Source organism: Sturnira hondurensis, unplaced genomic scaffold (genome assembly GCF_014824575.4).
Source record: "Sturnira hondurensis isolate 20B ecotype Veracruz unplaced genomic scaffold, ASM1482457v3 Scaffold0008948, whole genome shotgun sequence".
Classification (NCBI taxonomy): domain Eukaryota; kingdom Metazoa; phylum Chordata; class Mammalia; order Chiroptera; family Phyllostomidae; genus Sturnira; species Sturnira hondurensis.
In genome coordinates this window covers 1,194,110-1,211,200 of record NW_028081579.1, presented here as the reverse complement: position 1 = coordinate 1,211,200, position 17,091 = coordinate 1,194,110, and the positions used below count along the sequence as shown (strand labels likewise).

The 17,091-nt window shown below is 40.2% G+C and overlaps 1 protein-coding gene across 1 annotated transcript in view; it reads left to right on the top strand.

Annotated features, from left to right (window-relative positions):
• Positions 1-17,091, top strand: part of MIA2 (MIA SH3 domain ER export factor 2) — a 116,946-nt gene that overhangs the window by 30,377 nt on the left and 69,478 nt on the right. Inside the window, 1 exon segment of the mRNA XM_037056398.1 lies at positions 14,685-14,816. Within this exon segment, the coding sequence (XP_036912293.1) occupies positions 14,685-14,816 (132 nt within the window).

Sequence of the window (17,091 nt, the reverse complement as noted above, 5' to 3'; positions counted from 1 at the left end):
CTCCTACTCCGTCTCCTCTCTGAGTTCTGTCAGTCTCCTTCATGTTTCAATGTCTTTGATTTTATTTTGTCAGTTTACTTTGTTCATTAGATTCCATATATGAGTGAGATCATACAGTATTTTTGTCTTTCACTGACTGACTTATTTTGCTTGACATAATGTTCTCTAAGTCCATCCATACTGTCACAAAAAGTAAGAGTTTCCTTTTTATACCCATATAATATTCCATTGTGTAAATGTATCACATCTTTTTTTATCCACTTATCTACTGATGGGCACTTGGGCTGTTTCCAGGTCTTGGTTATTGTAAGTAACACTGCTATGAACATAGTGGTGCATAAATCCTTTCTGATTGGTATTTCAGGATACTTAGGATCTATTCCCAGAAGTGGGATCACTGGGTAAAATGGCAGTTTCATTTTTATTTTTTTGAGGACACTCCATACTGTTTTCTGTTTCCCACAGTGGCTGCACCAGTCTGCATTCCCTCTAACAGTGCATGAAGCTTCCCTTTCCTCCACATCCTCGCCAGCACTTGACGTTTGTTGATTTATTAATGGTAGCCTATCTGACAGGCATGAAGTGATATCTCATTGTGGTTTTAACTTGCATCTCTCTGATGATTAGTGATGTTGAGCATTTTTTCATGTCTATTGGACATCTGGATGTCCACTTTGGAGACATATCTATTCAGGTCCTTATCCCATTTTTTAAATTTGACTGTTTGTCTTACTGGTGTTGAGTTGTACAACTGTGTGCTGTGGCTGCAACAAACAAATTCACATGGACTACAGAAGTCCTGTGAAGAAAAAGGGATGATGTGGCCACTCTCTAAATGAGAGAGGGACTTGACCCCTGCCTGGACAGGCTTTGATTACTTTTCTTTGTACATTATATCAGATGGTCCTCATTTACTATGCACAGGTTCACTGTAGGTGATTACTTTTTACAGATAACAAGGGAAGAATGATGTTACTTACTTTAAAGAGAAGGATGCTGCAGATCAAGGGGATAAATGGTTGAACTTGTTACACTCCATCCTTGGGAAGTTTAACAGAGGCTTTAGGAAGTTACTTTAGAGATATGCAGTAAACATTTCTGCCTCAATCCAGGGTGAGGGAGTTTTATCAAAAGCAAGCCTCTTAGCAGTGTAGGTACAACACAGGCCTGATTTCCCATGGGAAAGCAGATCCGTGGGTTTGCGTCCTGTGTGCTGACTTGTCTCCCACTGGGTTTTCTGAGTCAGGGGCTGGGGTACATTCCCCATACCACGTGAAACAGTTCCCTATATCCTCTTATTACTCTCCACTGCCCTACCTACCCCCTTTGCCACATTCAATCCTCCCTGCCCCCTGTTGTCTTTGTCCATGAGTCCTTTATACATGTTCCTTGATGATCCTTCTCCTACTTTTCCCCGTTAACCACCTCCCACCTCCCTCTGGTCACTGTCAGTTTGTTCTTTATTTCCATATCTCTGATTATATTTTGCTTGCTTGTTTGTTTTGTTGATTAGGTTCCACTTATAGGCGAGATGATATGGTATTTGTCTTTCACCACCTGGCTTATTTCACTAAGCACAGTGTTCTCCTTCCATCCATGCTGTTGCAAAGGGTAGGAGTTCTTTCTTTCTGCTGCATAGTATTCCATTGTGTAAATGTACTACAGTTTTTTGATCCACTCATTCACTAAAGGGCACTTAGGTTGTTTCCAGCAGTTGGCTATTGTAAATAAGGCTGCTGTGAACATTGGGGTGCATAGGTACTCCTGAATTGGTGTTTCAGGATTCTTAGGGTATAATTGCAGCAGTGGAATTGCTGGGTCAAAAGGCAGTTAATATCAGAAAATGTGTCATATGCTCTTGAAAAGAATGTATATCTTGCTGGTTTTAGGTGACATGCTGTAAAGATATGAATTAAATGTATCTGATCTAGCGTGTTATTTAAGGCCACTGTTTCCTTATTGATATTCTGTCTGGAAGATCTATCCGTCCATGTCAGTGGAGTGTTGCAATCCCCTATGATGACTATATTACTGTCAATCTCTCCCGTTATGGGGCATAGATGTCCGTGAAGATGTGCTTTACAAAGTAGGTCCTCCTATTTTGGATGCATAAATGTTTATAAGGGTTATGTCCACCTGTTGGTTGTTTCTTTTATCATTATGTAGTGTTTTTACCCTATGAAATAAGGGTATAGTAAGAAACAAGGGTATAGTAAAAAAGGTATAAGAAAGAAAGAAAAATATGTCACATATAAGTATTGCTACCCCAGGTTTTGCCCCCCCCATTGGTATGAAATAATTTTTCCATTTCTCTACTTTTAGTCTGTCTTTCTTTCCGACATGGGTCTCTTGTAGTAGATGTTATATATCTGTGTCTTATTTTCTTATCTACTCAGCTACCCTATGTCTTTCATTTGGAGTATTTAAGCCATTTACATTTAAAGTGGTTATTGATAGATATGTATTTATTGCCATTTCATTCTTTTAACTATGTTTCTCTGTGGTTTTCTTCCCCTCTTCTGTTTCTCATTCTCCTTTTTCTTCTTAAAGAAAACCCTTTAGCATTTCTTGTAATACTGGTTTGGTGCTAAAGAACTCCTTTAGCTTTTTCTTGTCTGGGAAGCTCTTTATTTTTCCTTCAATTTAAATGATAGCACTACTGGGTAAAGTAGTCTTGGTTGTAGGTCCTTGCTTTTCATCACTTTGAATGTTTTATGCCAATCTCTTCCAGCCTGAAATGTTTCTGTTGAAAATTCACTGACAGTCTTATGGGAGCTTTCTTATAGGTAACTAAACTGTCTCTCTCTTGCTGCTTTTAAAATTATTCCTTGTCTTTAATTTTGCCATTTTTATTTTTATGTGTCACGGTATGGGCCTCTTTGGGTTCATCTTGTTTGGGACTCTCTGTGCTTCCTGGGCTTGGGTATCTTTTTCATTTGCCCAATTAAGGAAGTTTTTGGTCATAATTTCTTCAAATAGGTTCTTGATTCTTTGCTCTCTCTATTTTCCTTCTGGCACACTTACAATGCTCATGTTGTTTCACTTCATGTTGTCTTAAAGGTGCCTTAAACTATCCTCATTTTTCAAAATGCTTTTCTCTTTTTGCTGCTCTGGTTGGGTGTTTTCTGCTACCTTGTCTTCCAAATCTCTGATTCAATCCTCTGCTTCATCCAACTTACAGCTTATTCTTTCTAGTTAATTCTTATTTTTTTAAAGATAAGGTTAAAAAAAACTTACTGAGTTTTTTAAAAATGTTTTATTTTTTTATCTTTAGAGGGGAAGGGAAGGAGAGAGGGAGAGAAATACCAATGTGTGGTTGCCTCTCATGAATCCCCCACTGGAAACTGGCCTGCAGCCCAGGCATGTGCTCTGACTGGGAATCAAACTGTGATCCTTTGGTTCACAAGCCCACACTCAATCCACTAGGCTACACCAGCCGGGCTCCAGTGAATTCTTCATTTCAGATATTGTATTCCTCATTTCTGACTGGATCTTTTGTTATGTTTCTATTTTTTTATTATTTTAATTCTCACCCAAGAATATGTTTATTGATTTAAGAGAGTAAGGAAGGGAGGAGAGAGGGAGAGACAGAAACATGGATGTGAGAGAGAAATACAAGTGGTTTCCTCCCCTATGCACCCAACCAGGAATCAAACCCACAGCTTGGGTATGTGCCTTTCCTGGGAATTGAACCTGCAATCATTTGTTCTTTAGGACAGTGCTTCAATCAACTGAGTCACCTGGCAATGGCTCTATTTCCTTTTTTATGCGTGCTATCTATTTGTTGAAGTTCTTACACAATTTTTAAAGCATTCTTACAACCATATTTTGAACTTTGTATCTGATAAATTGCTTGCCTCCATTTCATTTGGCTTTTTTTCTGGAGATTTCTCCTGCTCTTTCATATAAGACATGTTTCTTTGTCTCCTCACTTTTGCTGCCTCTTCGTGTTTGTTTCTATGTATTAGGTAGATAAGCTATGACTCCGAGTCTTAGTATAGTGGCCTTATGTAGTAAGTGTCCTGTGCGACACAGTGGCAAAGTCTCCTTGATCACATGAACATGGTGCTCTAGGAATGTCCTGTGTATGGGGTATTTGGGCCCTCCTGTTGTAATTGTGTCCTGATTGCCATTAACCCATTTGTGTGTGGGACATACCTTCAGGTTGCTGACTGTGAGGATCAACCCTTGCCACACTGTACAAGCTGCTGTGCTGGTACTGATCCCATGAAGTGGCATTTGCCTGATCAGGGTCTGGTGCCTACTGAGATCTCACTTTGGTTATGCTACTTGTGAATACAATGGGATACTGCTCTGATGTTGTCTGAAGTTGGGCACTGGGTGTATTTGCTCTGGGGTCTCCGTCAGACACTGCCTGTGACTGGCCTTACCACCTCTTTGAAGCTACAAAGTGATCCATAGTTCGTGGATGCCTCTGCTGGACCTGGATGTGCCTGGGAAGGACCAAGCTGTGCTCCAAGGCCAGCTTTTAGCACCAGACCCTGGGTCGGGTCAGCAAAAGTCCTAAGACACCACAAGATCTACCTCTGCCTGACTCCACCTGTTGTCTGCCTGGTTGGCTCAGTCACTGAAAGGGCCTCTGGTGTTATTCAAGTTGCAAGAGGGATGTTCTTAGTGCGTCACCAGGTAGGAGCAAATGGTATTCATCAGATTGATGCAGGTTCAGATTCAGTGCGGATGCTGGGTCTGCAGACCACTCAGCAAACGCCCCAGGGTATACCAGTTCTAGCTGCCCCCTGCCAGGTACTCACATATCTTTGTGGTGGGGTTGGGTCTGAAGGAGGCATCAGAGTGAGGCCAGCAGAGTTAATTAGGCACAAATAGACCAAGATTTGACTGAATGAAGTGAGGGCTCTGCACTGCTCAGGAGTGTGAAGGGAAAATGGCCACTGTCCTAGAGCTATACAACTTAGTCTTTCCAAGAATCTGCCAGGACCTCAGATCAACAGGTCTGGGCCACTGGGATTTAAGAGGGTGGGTAGTGTATCTCCCGTAAGTGGAGGTGCCAGTTAGGCTTGGGGAAGGTGTGGGGAGTAGTCACATCCTAGAGCCATACACTCAGTCTTTTGAATTGAGCCTTGGCCAGGTAACTCAGGTGGTTGGAATATCTCCTGCAATGTACCAGGATTGTGGCGTTGGTTCCTAATTGGTACACATATAAGAATCAGCCAATCACCCTGGCCGGTATGGCTCAGTGAGTTGGAGGGTTGTCCCATAAACTGAAAGTCTGTCGGCTTGATTGTCAGTCAGAGCACAGGCCTAGATTGTGGGTTTGGCCCCTGGTCGGGGGTGCATGTGAGGGGCAACTGATAGATATTTCTCTCTCACTTCCATGTTTCTCTCTCACACTGATGTTTCTGTTCTAATCTCTCTCCCTCCCTTTCCCTGTCTCTGAAATCAATGAGCATGCCATTGGGTGAAGATTAAAAAAAAGTCAACCAATTCATGTTTCTCTTTCTCCTTTCTTATCTCTCTCAAAATTGATAAATAAAAATTGTAATAAAAAAGATTGTGTCCCAATGTGATGCAGATTTAAACTCAGTGATAGTTCTGAGGCCACTCAGCAAATGTTCCAGGGTATAGTAAGTCTAGCTGTCACCTGCTGGGTGCTTGCACACCTTTGTGGTAGGCATGGGGTCTCACAAAGTTGTCAGGGTGAGGCCAGCAGAGTTTATCAGGCCCAAACAGATCAAGATTTGGCCTTGTGAAGGGAGGGCTCTGCTAGGTGTGGCAGGGGAAAATGTCACCTGTTCTAGAGCCACGGAACTCTCTGTCCTAGATTCTGCCAGGAGCAAGATCTCAGCACAGAGAGTCTGTTGGGAGTCGGGAGGATGGGGCCAATAGATCTCCTGTGAGGGGCAGGCACCAGTTAGTTTTACAGAGAAATGAGGGAATGACCCCTACACCAAAGCCACACAACTCAGTCACTGACACCCCCTGAGTCTGCCCAGAATTCTTCAACCCAACTTGGGCAGCTGACTTTTCAGCAGGGTCCAACCTCTGTAGGGTGGGGTGACAGGGAGTCCATAGGTTGGGACTATTGCTTTTCCTAGTCCGATGCTGTATGGAGGAGACTTCTCCACACAAGAAAGATGACTTCAGTGGTGTGGGAGAGGACTCAGCTCAGGGATCCTGGTGGTTCTCTTTTCAGCTCTCTTCCCAGAGCCACAAACCTCAGACACTCCTCATCCTATCCTAGTCTGCTCTGCCCTCCTTCCACCAGAGCCTAGGTTGAATAGCTATGAACAAGATTTTGTGCATTGGCCTTTTAAGAGGGTGTTTGTGTTTCTAGCGAACTCCCGTCTCCCCCTGGAGGACAGAATCCCTGATGATTTACACAAGTCAGTTGTTATGTGTGTTCCTTTTCCTGGCTCTGGTGTTTTGGCCTAAGATATATCTCCAGAGTCATAGGCACTGCCTGTAAAAGTGAAACCAGCCCTTTTTTGAGTCTCTGCCCTTCTTACCAGTCTCTATGTGGCTTCTTCTGTAAATCCTTAGTTAGAAGACTTCTGTTTACCTAGTCTTCAGTTGGTTATTCAGGCTGATTGCTCTATATTTAAGTTGTAATTCCAGTCTGGTCCTGGGAGGAGGTGAGTGTAACATCCACCTACCCTGCTGTTACCCTGGGTCCCAAGGAATTCTTTTTAAACTTTCATTAAGCTTTGTTAATCTTGAGTGTTGGGTTTTTTCCAAGTCAGGGAAAATTATACTAAATGAGTTAACTTAAAAATAATATAAACTAAAAATGAGTCTGAAGCAAATTGTTAGTACAGTCAGCCCTCTGTATCTGTGGGTTCTGTATTTGTAGACTCAACCAACTGCTGATCAAAAATATTTGAAAAAAATTTCGGGCTGTTGCTGATGTGTACTATGTTGTTAGGCCTATGGTGGTTGGGTGTGTGCTGAAGACACATAGACTTTTTTTCTTGTCATTATTCCCTAAACAGTAAGTACAGTATAACAACTAATTACATAGCATTTATATTGTATTAGGCATTATATGTAATCCAGAGAAGATTTAAAGTATATGGAAGGAAGTGAGTAGATATATGCAAATACTATGCCATTTTATATAAGGAACTTGAGCATCTGCAGATTTTGTTATGCTCTGGGGTCCTGGAGTTCATCTCCCACAGATGCCGAGGGAAGACTCTGTATGGAGGACTGTATGTGAATGAAAGCTGTGACCTCAAAACGGTGTAATCTGAGAAATTTACAAAAGCAACCAATGTCTCCAAACTTAACCAGGACACAACTAACGTTTCAAAATTTGACTCTTTTTCATTTATTATAAATCCTATCATATCCTCCCTCATTAAGTATAAGTGGGATATTGCCAAAGGACCCAGCTGTAGTACTTGGCCCATAGGAGGCCTTTTACAAATGTCAGTTCTTTTTCTTTTCTGCTGTTATCATATAAATGAATAGTTGAGGAAACACTTATCTTCTCATTTAAAATGAAATGTAATATTGGTTACTTTCAAGGAGCCCACTCTAGTTGGAGGACACAGGCAGGAAAAGCCATAATTATAGTACAATGCTGTAATAGCCATAGGATGCTACTGAGGGACCAAAGGAGTGGCCAGGCAGACTGATTGGAAATGGTACGTAGTGTGGGTGGGGAGGAGAGGCCTTGAAAGTGTCTCACAGGAGATCACATTTGAGCTAACTTTGTTTGTGCGTGTGAGAGAGAGACTTAAAATGATAGATGTGTATTCCTTCACAGCTCTGGAGGCTGGAAGTCTGAAATCAAGGTATGAGCTGGTTCACATTCCCTCCAGAGGCTGTAGGGGAGAATTCTTCCTTGACTTTTCCTTTTTTTTTGTGTGGCTCCAGACATTGTTTCACTTAAGGCCACCTCAGTTTAGTCTCTACCTCCACTTTTCCCAGAGCCTTTTCTGTGTATCTCATTTGAACGAATGCTGAGACTGAAGATGTATGTATATGGGATTAAACTAAGAATGTTTTGCATGTTTTGATAGGAAGTTGAACTCACAGATAATAGGGTGCATTTGAAGAATTTTAATAAAGAAGTAAAATTAAAAAACTTCATTTATCAACAATGAAACTTGTTAAGTTTATTTTAAGCTTAATAAGTCTATTTGTCAATATTGTCAAGTAAGAATTGAATGGATTAAAAACAGAGGCAGGGAATACAGTAAAGAAGTTATCACATTAGTTCAGGAAGTAAATAGTGAAGGTCTAAATCAGAGTTTACAAACTCACATAATGAATGAAACATAGGTAAAGGTGAGAACTAGAACCAACTAGAGAGTGTGTGCTTTCTCCCAAGCATGTGGCTGTTACTCATCTTCAGCCTGGGTTTTCCAGTCTCCTGATATTTCAAGAAAAGTTGGAAATCTGGTTGTGTGTGTGTGTGTGTGTGTATGTAAAATGTTCTGATTTTTAATGTTGCCAAATATTCAGATTAAAAAAAAAACATGCAGGTCAGACAAAACATTGTGAAGCTTGGATTTGGCTCACTGGCCACATTTTAGAATCTTTGGCTTAATATCTCATGGAACTCACTAAAATGACTGGAAGGACAAATAGATCTTTTGTACATAGAATTCATTGGATTTGATGATTGATTGAATGTGACAAGGAGAAGAAAATGGAAAAATGAGGATAACTTACCAGGTGTCCAGCAAGGGTGACCAGGTAGATGGTAGTGCAGCTGCCTGTGGGAAGAGTTCTGCTTGCAGAGGCTTCCTCCATACTTGATCTCTTCGCTGAGTTCCAGAGAGTTGACATTATCTGATAAAGAAGCCCAGAGAAGTGATTAATTTGCTATGTATGATTTAGTTGTGAAGTTTTTGATTAAAAACTTTATTTAGAAATCTACTCAAGCATAGAAGAACTGCCATATCTCTCACCCGCATCCCCCGCCCTCATAAATTAGACCTGTGAAGTTATTAAATTAATAAAATAATTTATTAATCAGTACATGATATTTGTCCTTCATATAAAGTGTTTATTTATACAGTCTATGCTAGGTAAGTTTGTTTGCATAGATTCAGTAAATATAATCAAACACATTTCACTTAAACTATTTTGGTTGAAATTCTTTAGATATGAAAATATTGAATGGAAATTATGTTAATTATCTTGTGACCTTGGAAAGTCATTAATTCTCTAGGGGAGGCTCAGGTTTAAAACCATACTATCAGAAGCTAAGACTAGTTGACAGGCTGTTTGTCAAAACTAGCTCCCACAATGTTTAGAAATACGAACCAGTTGCCAACATTTAGAAGGTGAGTTTACATAAGATTCTGGATTTCTGGATTCTCTTGAAAAAGCATAAGAGTGTAATACATAGCCTTCCATTCTCATTTGGCCACAAGAAGCTCAAGCTGAATAGTGCTTGCACTGAATAGACTTGCATGCATTTCCCTCCACTTACTTCAACTCTTTGACCTCCACAGGGCTTTATTTTTTTTTAAGATTTTATTTATTTATCCTTAGAGGGGAAGGGAAGGAGGGGAGAGAAATATCAATGTATGATTGCCTCTCGTGAGTTCCCTGCCGGGAACTGGCCTGCAACCCAGGCGTGTGCCCTGACTGGGAATCGAACTGTGATCATGTGCTTCACAGGCCCGCGCTCAGTCCACTGAGCTACACCAGCCAGGTCCACAGGGCTTTAAGTTTATAATGTATGGACTAAATGTTCTGAAGAGTTCCTGCCAGATCTAGAATTCTAACAATCTTAGTGCATTTAGTCAGCACCCGTATTATAGTTTTGATTAGCTGTAGTAAATGGAAAATTTGAGGAATTTTCCAGTAAAATTTACGTGCAAGGACTTCCTGTTCTTCTTGCCTAAGTGTTTCAGGTAATTGTTTCTGTTTTCGGGTAATATCAGATTTTGTTCACGATAGAGTTTCTTTGAATTGTTTAATTAATAAAAATCAATACTACTTTTTATCTACTTTATTTTATAATTGAGGAAACTCTTTGAGTTCTAAATTGATATATTCTTAACTACAATGACTCATTTACATGTGGAGTAAACAATGGAAGTTACCTAGCTCTTGTTCAACAGGTTGTTCCTGATTCAATGTGTTCTGAGAGCAACTGAAATTAAACAGTTCAGAGAAGGAAAATGTTTTATCTTCTTACAAAGGGCTAGATCTCATAGACTGTGACATTGCCTGTTTAATTAAATGGGACTAACTACTGTAGAACTTAAAGCTTTGTAACCCCGCCCTTCACAAGGGAAATCAGTTTCTAGGTTTTGGACAAAGTCTACTGGCCAGCGTGTTTCCAATGTTCTTGAATGCTTTCTAGTAGTTGTCACAAACACTAACAGCATTTATTCTTCATTTCCTTTAAAGCAGACCTATTAAAGTCAGCAAAATCCCACATCTCCTTAAGAACTATTTTCAAATATTTTTTACATGGTAAAAATTATGTACTTTATGTGAACAGACTAGAATAAATCATGCAATTTAATTTTTATTAGTTACTAAATTCAGGATTTCTCTTTGCAGTTACAGATTTTAAGAGGGTGTTAGTTAATATGTGTATCTAGTACATAATATATTTGATCAGAAGTGTTGTCCATGAAACTGAATTACGAGTTGGTAGTCACAGCTCCCCCTATAGCACCCCTTTACCCTCAAGTGTCAAAACAGGATCACAGTCAGTGTTGAAACAAGAGTGCAGGATGAATTAAAATCTGAAATCTTTCTCAAGAATGTGAGGTGCTTTGCGAAACTTTATTTACATGTTAGAATATTTTAACATGAATTTAAAAAATGGACTTGAACGATCTAGAGGAAGAGGTAAGTTTCTATATGGCTATTAATTATGTAGAAATTAGGTTTGAATCAGGCAGAGTTTGAGTTTTACTATGTTTTTGTTATCGGTGAGACGAAGCTTTTAGATTTTTCTTTTAAAAAAGTTTTAATGTATTCTTTTGTTCCTGGTATATGTTTTTAATATTTGGAATGGTAATTACTGAAAAATTGGAAAAGGGCTCAGACTGCTTTAGGGAGAGGCAAAGGGATTAAAAGGATATTTTGGGTTATAAGTAAGTCCTAAGAGCTGAAAATGATTCAGGAGTCCTTTGAAAAAGTTCAGACCTATTAAATACATTTTTATTGAATAATACAGTGTTCTAATAGAGATAAATTGTTCTAAAAAATTTTTAAATATTAAAGGTAAAAATTTGGTTATGCTTCTGTTTTGACTGATAAGCTATTCACATAATTTCAAAACACATTGTCCAACTCCTGTGAAGGTTGTGCAATACCTTAAATATGGAGCTTTATTAAGTAATTTCTGCTACTCTCTGATAATGATAGTTCCTGAAACTCCTTAGGCTGATGTGGCAAACAAGAGAGAACACTTTGAGTTTCAAAAAACTAGGCCTCATTTTAGTATCACAAGCCACTTGTGAACTTGGGGCCCTTTTTGATTCTTTTTGGCACAATAGTTCTGTTGCTGCCAGAGTTCACATTAGAGAAACTTCTTGTGGATTTTAGATTTTAACTATTGATTTCCCTTGGGTGATTTGTTTGAGGAAGAACTATCTGTTCCTCTTTTAGTTGCTTCACTGAGGAATTCAGTTTGAAGGCTGAATTCGGTGAGTTTATGCTGGCACAGGAGTTTTAGAGATCGTTTATTCTTTACACCTATGTCAGCTAAAACCATCTCCCAAGAGCAAATCCAGCCCCCTTACTTTATTCAACAGACCTAAAAATAGAGACCTAAATTTAGGGGGCAAGATGCTACTTTTAGCTTCCTTTCTCAGGAGAACAGCACTGATCCAGGAAAGGTGCACACGGGATTGATGATTCAGCATTTGGGTAAGTAGGCGCTCATGAGGTTTAGGATAGTTTTACCTAGCAAGTGCCCAGGTAAATCAGGTAAAAGTGAGTAACCCTTACGAACCCTCCAGTGTGCAGAGGAGACCCGATCTATGTTCTCCTGTGTGGGGGAGGTTAAACTTTGTCCAGACAACAGGTGACCTGAGATGCCTTCCTGTCCAAAGTCGAAAGTCCGGAAACAGTTGGCAGGACACACCAGGCACGGGCCCTGCAGGTCATTTTTTAACTGGAAGGAAGGAGATGGCTAGTTTTCCTAATTCCGCGGGGTCCCCTAGGGAACAAAACGGTCAGGGCTTCTTTGGAGTGTAGATAGTTCTTGAAGGTCTGAGAGAAGAAAGCGCTGCGGATAGCGCTGCGGATAGGAGCTGGGTCCCAGTGCCCGCCCCAGGGGGCGTGCCTCGTTCAAGCTCAACCCGCGGGGCCGTTTTGAGGGGCCTCCTGGGGAAGCTTCACTTCCTCCCCAGTCACCTGCTGGTGGGTGGGGATGGGAGGGGTCGTGGGCCAAAGCCCTAGTCATCTGGACTGAGCCACGCATAACATAGCGCCGAGCTCAAGGCCAAAATTTTCACAATCCCGTCTCTGGAATTCCAAAGGTGGGTGGTTTTGCCACGGGGAGCGCCTGCCCCTTTAAGAGCAAGCACCCCGGACACGTCTACGAACCTCGCGGACAGAAGGAGGGGAAATTTACCGTGTGCAGCCACCCAGCCTCCTTACCGAGGTCTGGCCGAAACCAAACTGAGGGGTGGGATGGCGAGTAAAGGGCAAGTCTCAGGCTCTTGCGGGACGTGCTTGGACTTTCTGATCACCTGGACACAAGGCGTACCATAGGGTCCGAGGCTTGCCAGTAGGCATCGTGGACACCTGAGGCCTGTGCCTCTGTTTCCACCGTGAACTCCCCCTACAGCCGGCACCACAGTGGTGTGGTCCGGTTGTCGGGTGCGTGTTAGGGTTCTAGAGTGAACGCAGCGCCTGTTTGCGGCTGATTGTTGCTCGGTCAGGCCCTGGCCACAGCAGCTGTATCCAGGGCAGCCCTGGCGCAATGGAGGAGCCCAGGACTGCCCCTCTGCCTTATTTGGGGCTGGTCCTGGAAAAGCTACGATGGGTAAGGCCAGGCACGATCGGGCCCAGGGGTCGCGGAAGCAACCAAGGGGAGGAAGCAGCAGACTTCGGCTTTGGGTCTGAGGGGCAGTGGCGGGAGGTCCCAAAGCCAGTCTTCATCTGCCACCGGGTCAGCTAGTGTCCGAGGCAGCAGCCAGGTTCTTGGGATACTTGGGCCTTTTATTGGTATGTGTAGTGGAAGGGGACCTGGAGATGAGGAAGGTGAGAATAGCATTTGCTTAGTGGGACTTTACAAAGGTGTGTTAAATGTTTCCCGATTCCTGAAACAAATGATCCTTTCCCTAATTTTATTTATTTTCAACATGGGTCAGTGACGCGTAGTTCTCCCTACTCTAAGAAACTTAAGGACTGTTCCTCTGAGATGAGTTCCTTTTAGTGATGAAACTTCTTGTCCCGAAAGGATACCTAAGCCAGGACGGGGAGTAGGCATGCTAAATCTACATTTTCTTTTAAGATGCTCTTTTGAGATGCTTTACCATAAGTGAGATTGTTCTCTTCTTTCTGTTTTCTTGTTAATGTAAAAGCTCGTGTTAATGTAAAATCTGGAGATATTAAACTCCAAGTGTTCAAAATTATTAAGTTCAGTTTATAATCATGTTAAAAGGATTCTTTTATTTATAGGTGTCTTTGTTGACATGTTTAGGGGGCCGTGTTTAAAAAAACTATCTGCGCAAAAAACTTACGAAGCCGTTTTAAATATTGGGGCAGTTACATTGTTTGTAAATTAAAAAGTATAGTTGCCATGGTATTTATATATACTCTGATGTGACAGTTCTATGAGGATTCTAAGTGAACTATGACGTAATTTGGGCCGCTGGTGTCATGCTGTCCGTTAGGAGAGGCAAGAAAAGTAGAAACTGATGAACTGCTTACTGAAACATACAGAAAGTGCTAGTGAAATTGAAGGGTGGGAGAGATTACATTTTCTGGAGTCTCTGGGAAAGCCTTTACAAGCTGAGGGAATAGTTTAAGCACAGGAGGTGTGAAGCAGCATGGTATGTGCAGTGCACTAGGAGCTGTATTACTACAAGTGTCAAGTGGGCTCAGGGAGTGATGTGCAGTGACACTTGCTGGACACATAAATAGGTTCCAAGTAACAATGTACTTGCTAGAGAGCCATTGTGTTTTTGCTTAGCACTTTAGGTGAAGCCTAATTCTTTATTATGTAGCTGAAGCAAGACTGAAACATTTAAGTAAACATTTACTAAGTGTATACCAAAAAAAAAAAAAAAGGAAGAAAGGATGAAAGAAAGTACAGAGAATACGATACAGAAAATTCAGTCTACACAATATACCTTCCTCTTGGCTCCTAGGTTCTGTGTCATTTTAGGACTTGGCATGTTTTTATGTGCTAGGCACCATTTTAGCACCCATCTCTACGTTTTCAAAGTCTGCGTCCCAAAAGATAATGACTGAAGTAGAAATAAGGGTTTTAAGATCAAATACTGGTTTCCTTTTAGAGGTCCTCTTCCTTGATCTGTATGGTTGGCTTTGGGAAAAACCAGTGTCCTTTCTATATCAAGGGTGATAGACCATAAATAACCATTTGCAGGACATTTTCCATTTCAGTTATTAACACAGATTAGCAGATTGTCCTCCTCTGCAGTGACCCCTCCAAGATGTCCAAGAAGATGGGTCCAATAAACTGGTATTATAAAAGTTGGAATCACAATTTTGTGAGTTATCATCATAGTGATACTTTTCTTGTTTTAAAGGTTGTGGCAGCATTGCCTGAAGATATGAGAAAAAGTTCTAATCCCAATGGTTTTCCTTGGGAATTGCTGATGTGTGCAGCTATTGTTGGATTTTTTGCTGTTTTCTTGTTTTTGTGGAGAAGTTTTCGATCAGTAAGTAACCATTGCTATATACTAAGGGAATGATCATTTTGTCTTCCGTTTGAACAAATAATATGAGGAACATTTTTATTTGAAGAAAACAAATTAGGTTGTAGTTATGTGGGCTACTCATGATAATGTATGGCTGCTAGAAACTAAATACAGATTTAAAGGAACTTTTGAAGTGTAAAATCTTTAAAGAAGTTCTCTGTAGAACTGATACTAAATCCCTACCTTTATTATTTATTTATGGTCTCTGTTTGTTTTTAATAGTATACTAAACATCTGTGAATATACCACTTACCTTGGAAACAAAAACATTGACTATCACTTGTATTTCAGAGATCCTCCCTCACTGTATCCCCCTATGTGCTGTACTAGAGGTAACCCCAGCTTGGATCCTGGGTTAATTATTCCCATGCTTTAAATTTTTTTTGGTCCTGTCTGCGTAGATTTCTCACAAGTATAGTATGTGATTGTACTTGGTGTTACACTGTATGCCATGTTTTGGAACTTTTTTCTTCCATCCTATATTGCCAAGAGTCATCCATAGTTTTGGATGAGGCTTTAATTTTTTTCCATTTTGATTGCTCTAGAATTATTGTAAGAATAGACTAAGGTATATGGATTTTATGGTCTTGGACATTGGGTTGTTTTCAGGTTTTTTTCCATTACTGTTAATGCTGCTGTGTATATATTTTTAATTAACAGTTTTTTAAATTACAGTTTATATTCAGTATTACTTCTTTATTAATTTCAGGTGTACAGCATAGTGGTTAGACAATCATATACTTTACAAAATGTTCCTCCTGATTTTTCCAGTACCCATCTCTTATGAATATTCTTATACATATCTCCTATTATATATTTTAAAGTTTCTCTTGAGAATATACTTAGGTGTGAGATTACCGGGTTATAGAGTATATGGAGGTTCTGTTTTTAAAAGGTAATGCCAACTGTTTTCCGTATTGTACCAGTGTACACCCTACCAGCAATATACATGAGGTCCAGAGATCCTTTCGATTTTTGTCCTCTCCAACGCTGTTCTTTTGTCACTTAAATGGGTATAAAATTGTATCTTATCACGGTCTTGATTTGAATTCCTTAATCACTAGTGAGATGGAAATCTCTTACTGAATTTTACCAGCCATACATATTTATTATTTTGGGAAATAATTTTTTTTATGTCTTTTGCCCGAGTGTTTATTAAGTAGTTTGTTATTTTTTATTTGTAGGCATTCTTTATATATTCTTGACGCTATTCTTGTTGCTTATGTGTATGGTAAATGTCCCAGTATGAAACATCTTTTCATTTTCCTTAAGATGTTTTCTAATGAGCAGATATTCTTAATTTTAAAATTTTGCTTTTAACATCGAAGTCCTTGATTCATCTTGAATCCAGTTTTTTATCGGTCTAATTTTTCCCCCACAAGATATAACCATTTTTCCAGCTTCATGTATTGAATAGTCCCTCTTTTCCCTACTTATCTGCTATGCCATATATTAAAGTTCCACATAGATGTACATGTACCTTTTTTGCAGTCTAAATTTCTTTTCTTTTAGTATGAGAGCTTTTCTCATTTTTTAATTGTGAGAAATTTCTTCATTTTATATTTTTAAAAAAGATTTTGTTTATTTATTTTTAGAGGGAGAGGTAGGGAGAAAGAGAGGGAGAGAAACATCAGTGTGTGGTGGCTCCTCATGCACCCGCTGCTGGAGATCTATCCTGCAACCTAGGCATGTGCCCTGACTGGGAATCGAACTGGGGACCTTTTGGTTCTCAGGCTGGTGCTCAGTCCACTGAGCCACACTAGCCAGGGCTGCATTTTACATTCTTATTTCTTTTTTGAGGAACTACTATGTTTTAGATATTAGCCCTTACACTTAAAATTTATTTTTTAACTTAAAGTTTATTTTTGTGTTTCCTGTTACCTTTTGAGGTAGTCCCTGAATCTGATCAGTTCACTAATTTATCCCTCATATTTACCTATTCTACTGTAACTTTGCATTTATGCTGTATTTTTAAAAGATTTTATTTAGTTATTTGTTTTTAGAGAGAGCGGAAGAAAGAGAGAAAGAGAGGGAGAGAAACATCAGTGTCTGGTTGCCTTTTGCGCCCCCTCAACTGGGGATCTGGCCCGCAACCCAGGCATGTTCCCTGATCAGGAATCGAACTGGGCCAATTCGCAGGCTGGCACTCAGTCCACTGAGCCACACCCGCCAGGGCTGTAACTTCGCCTTTAAATTTTGTCTATTTTAATTTTATCCCTATAACTCTTCTCTAGGT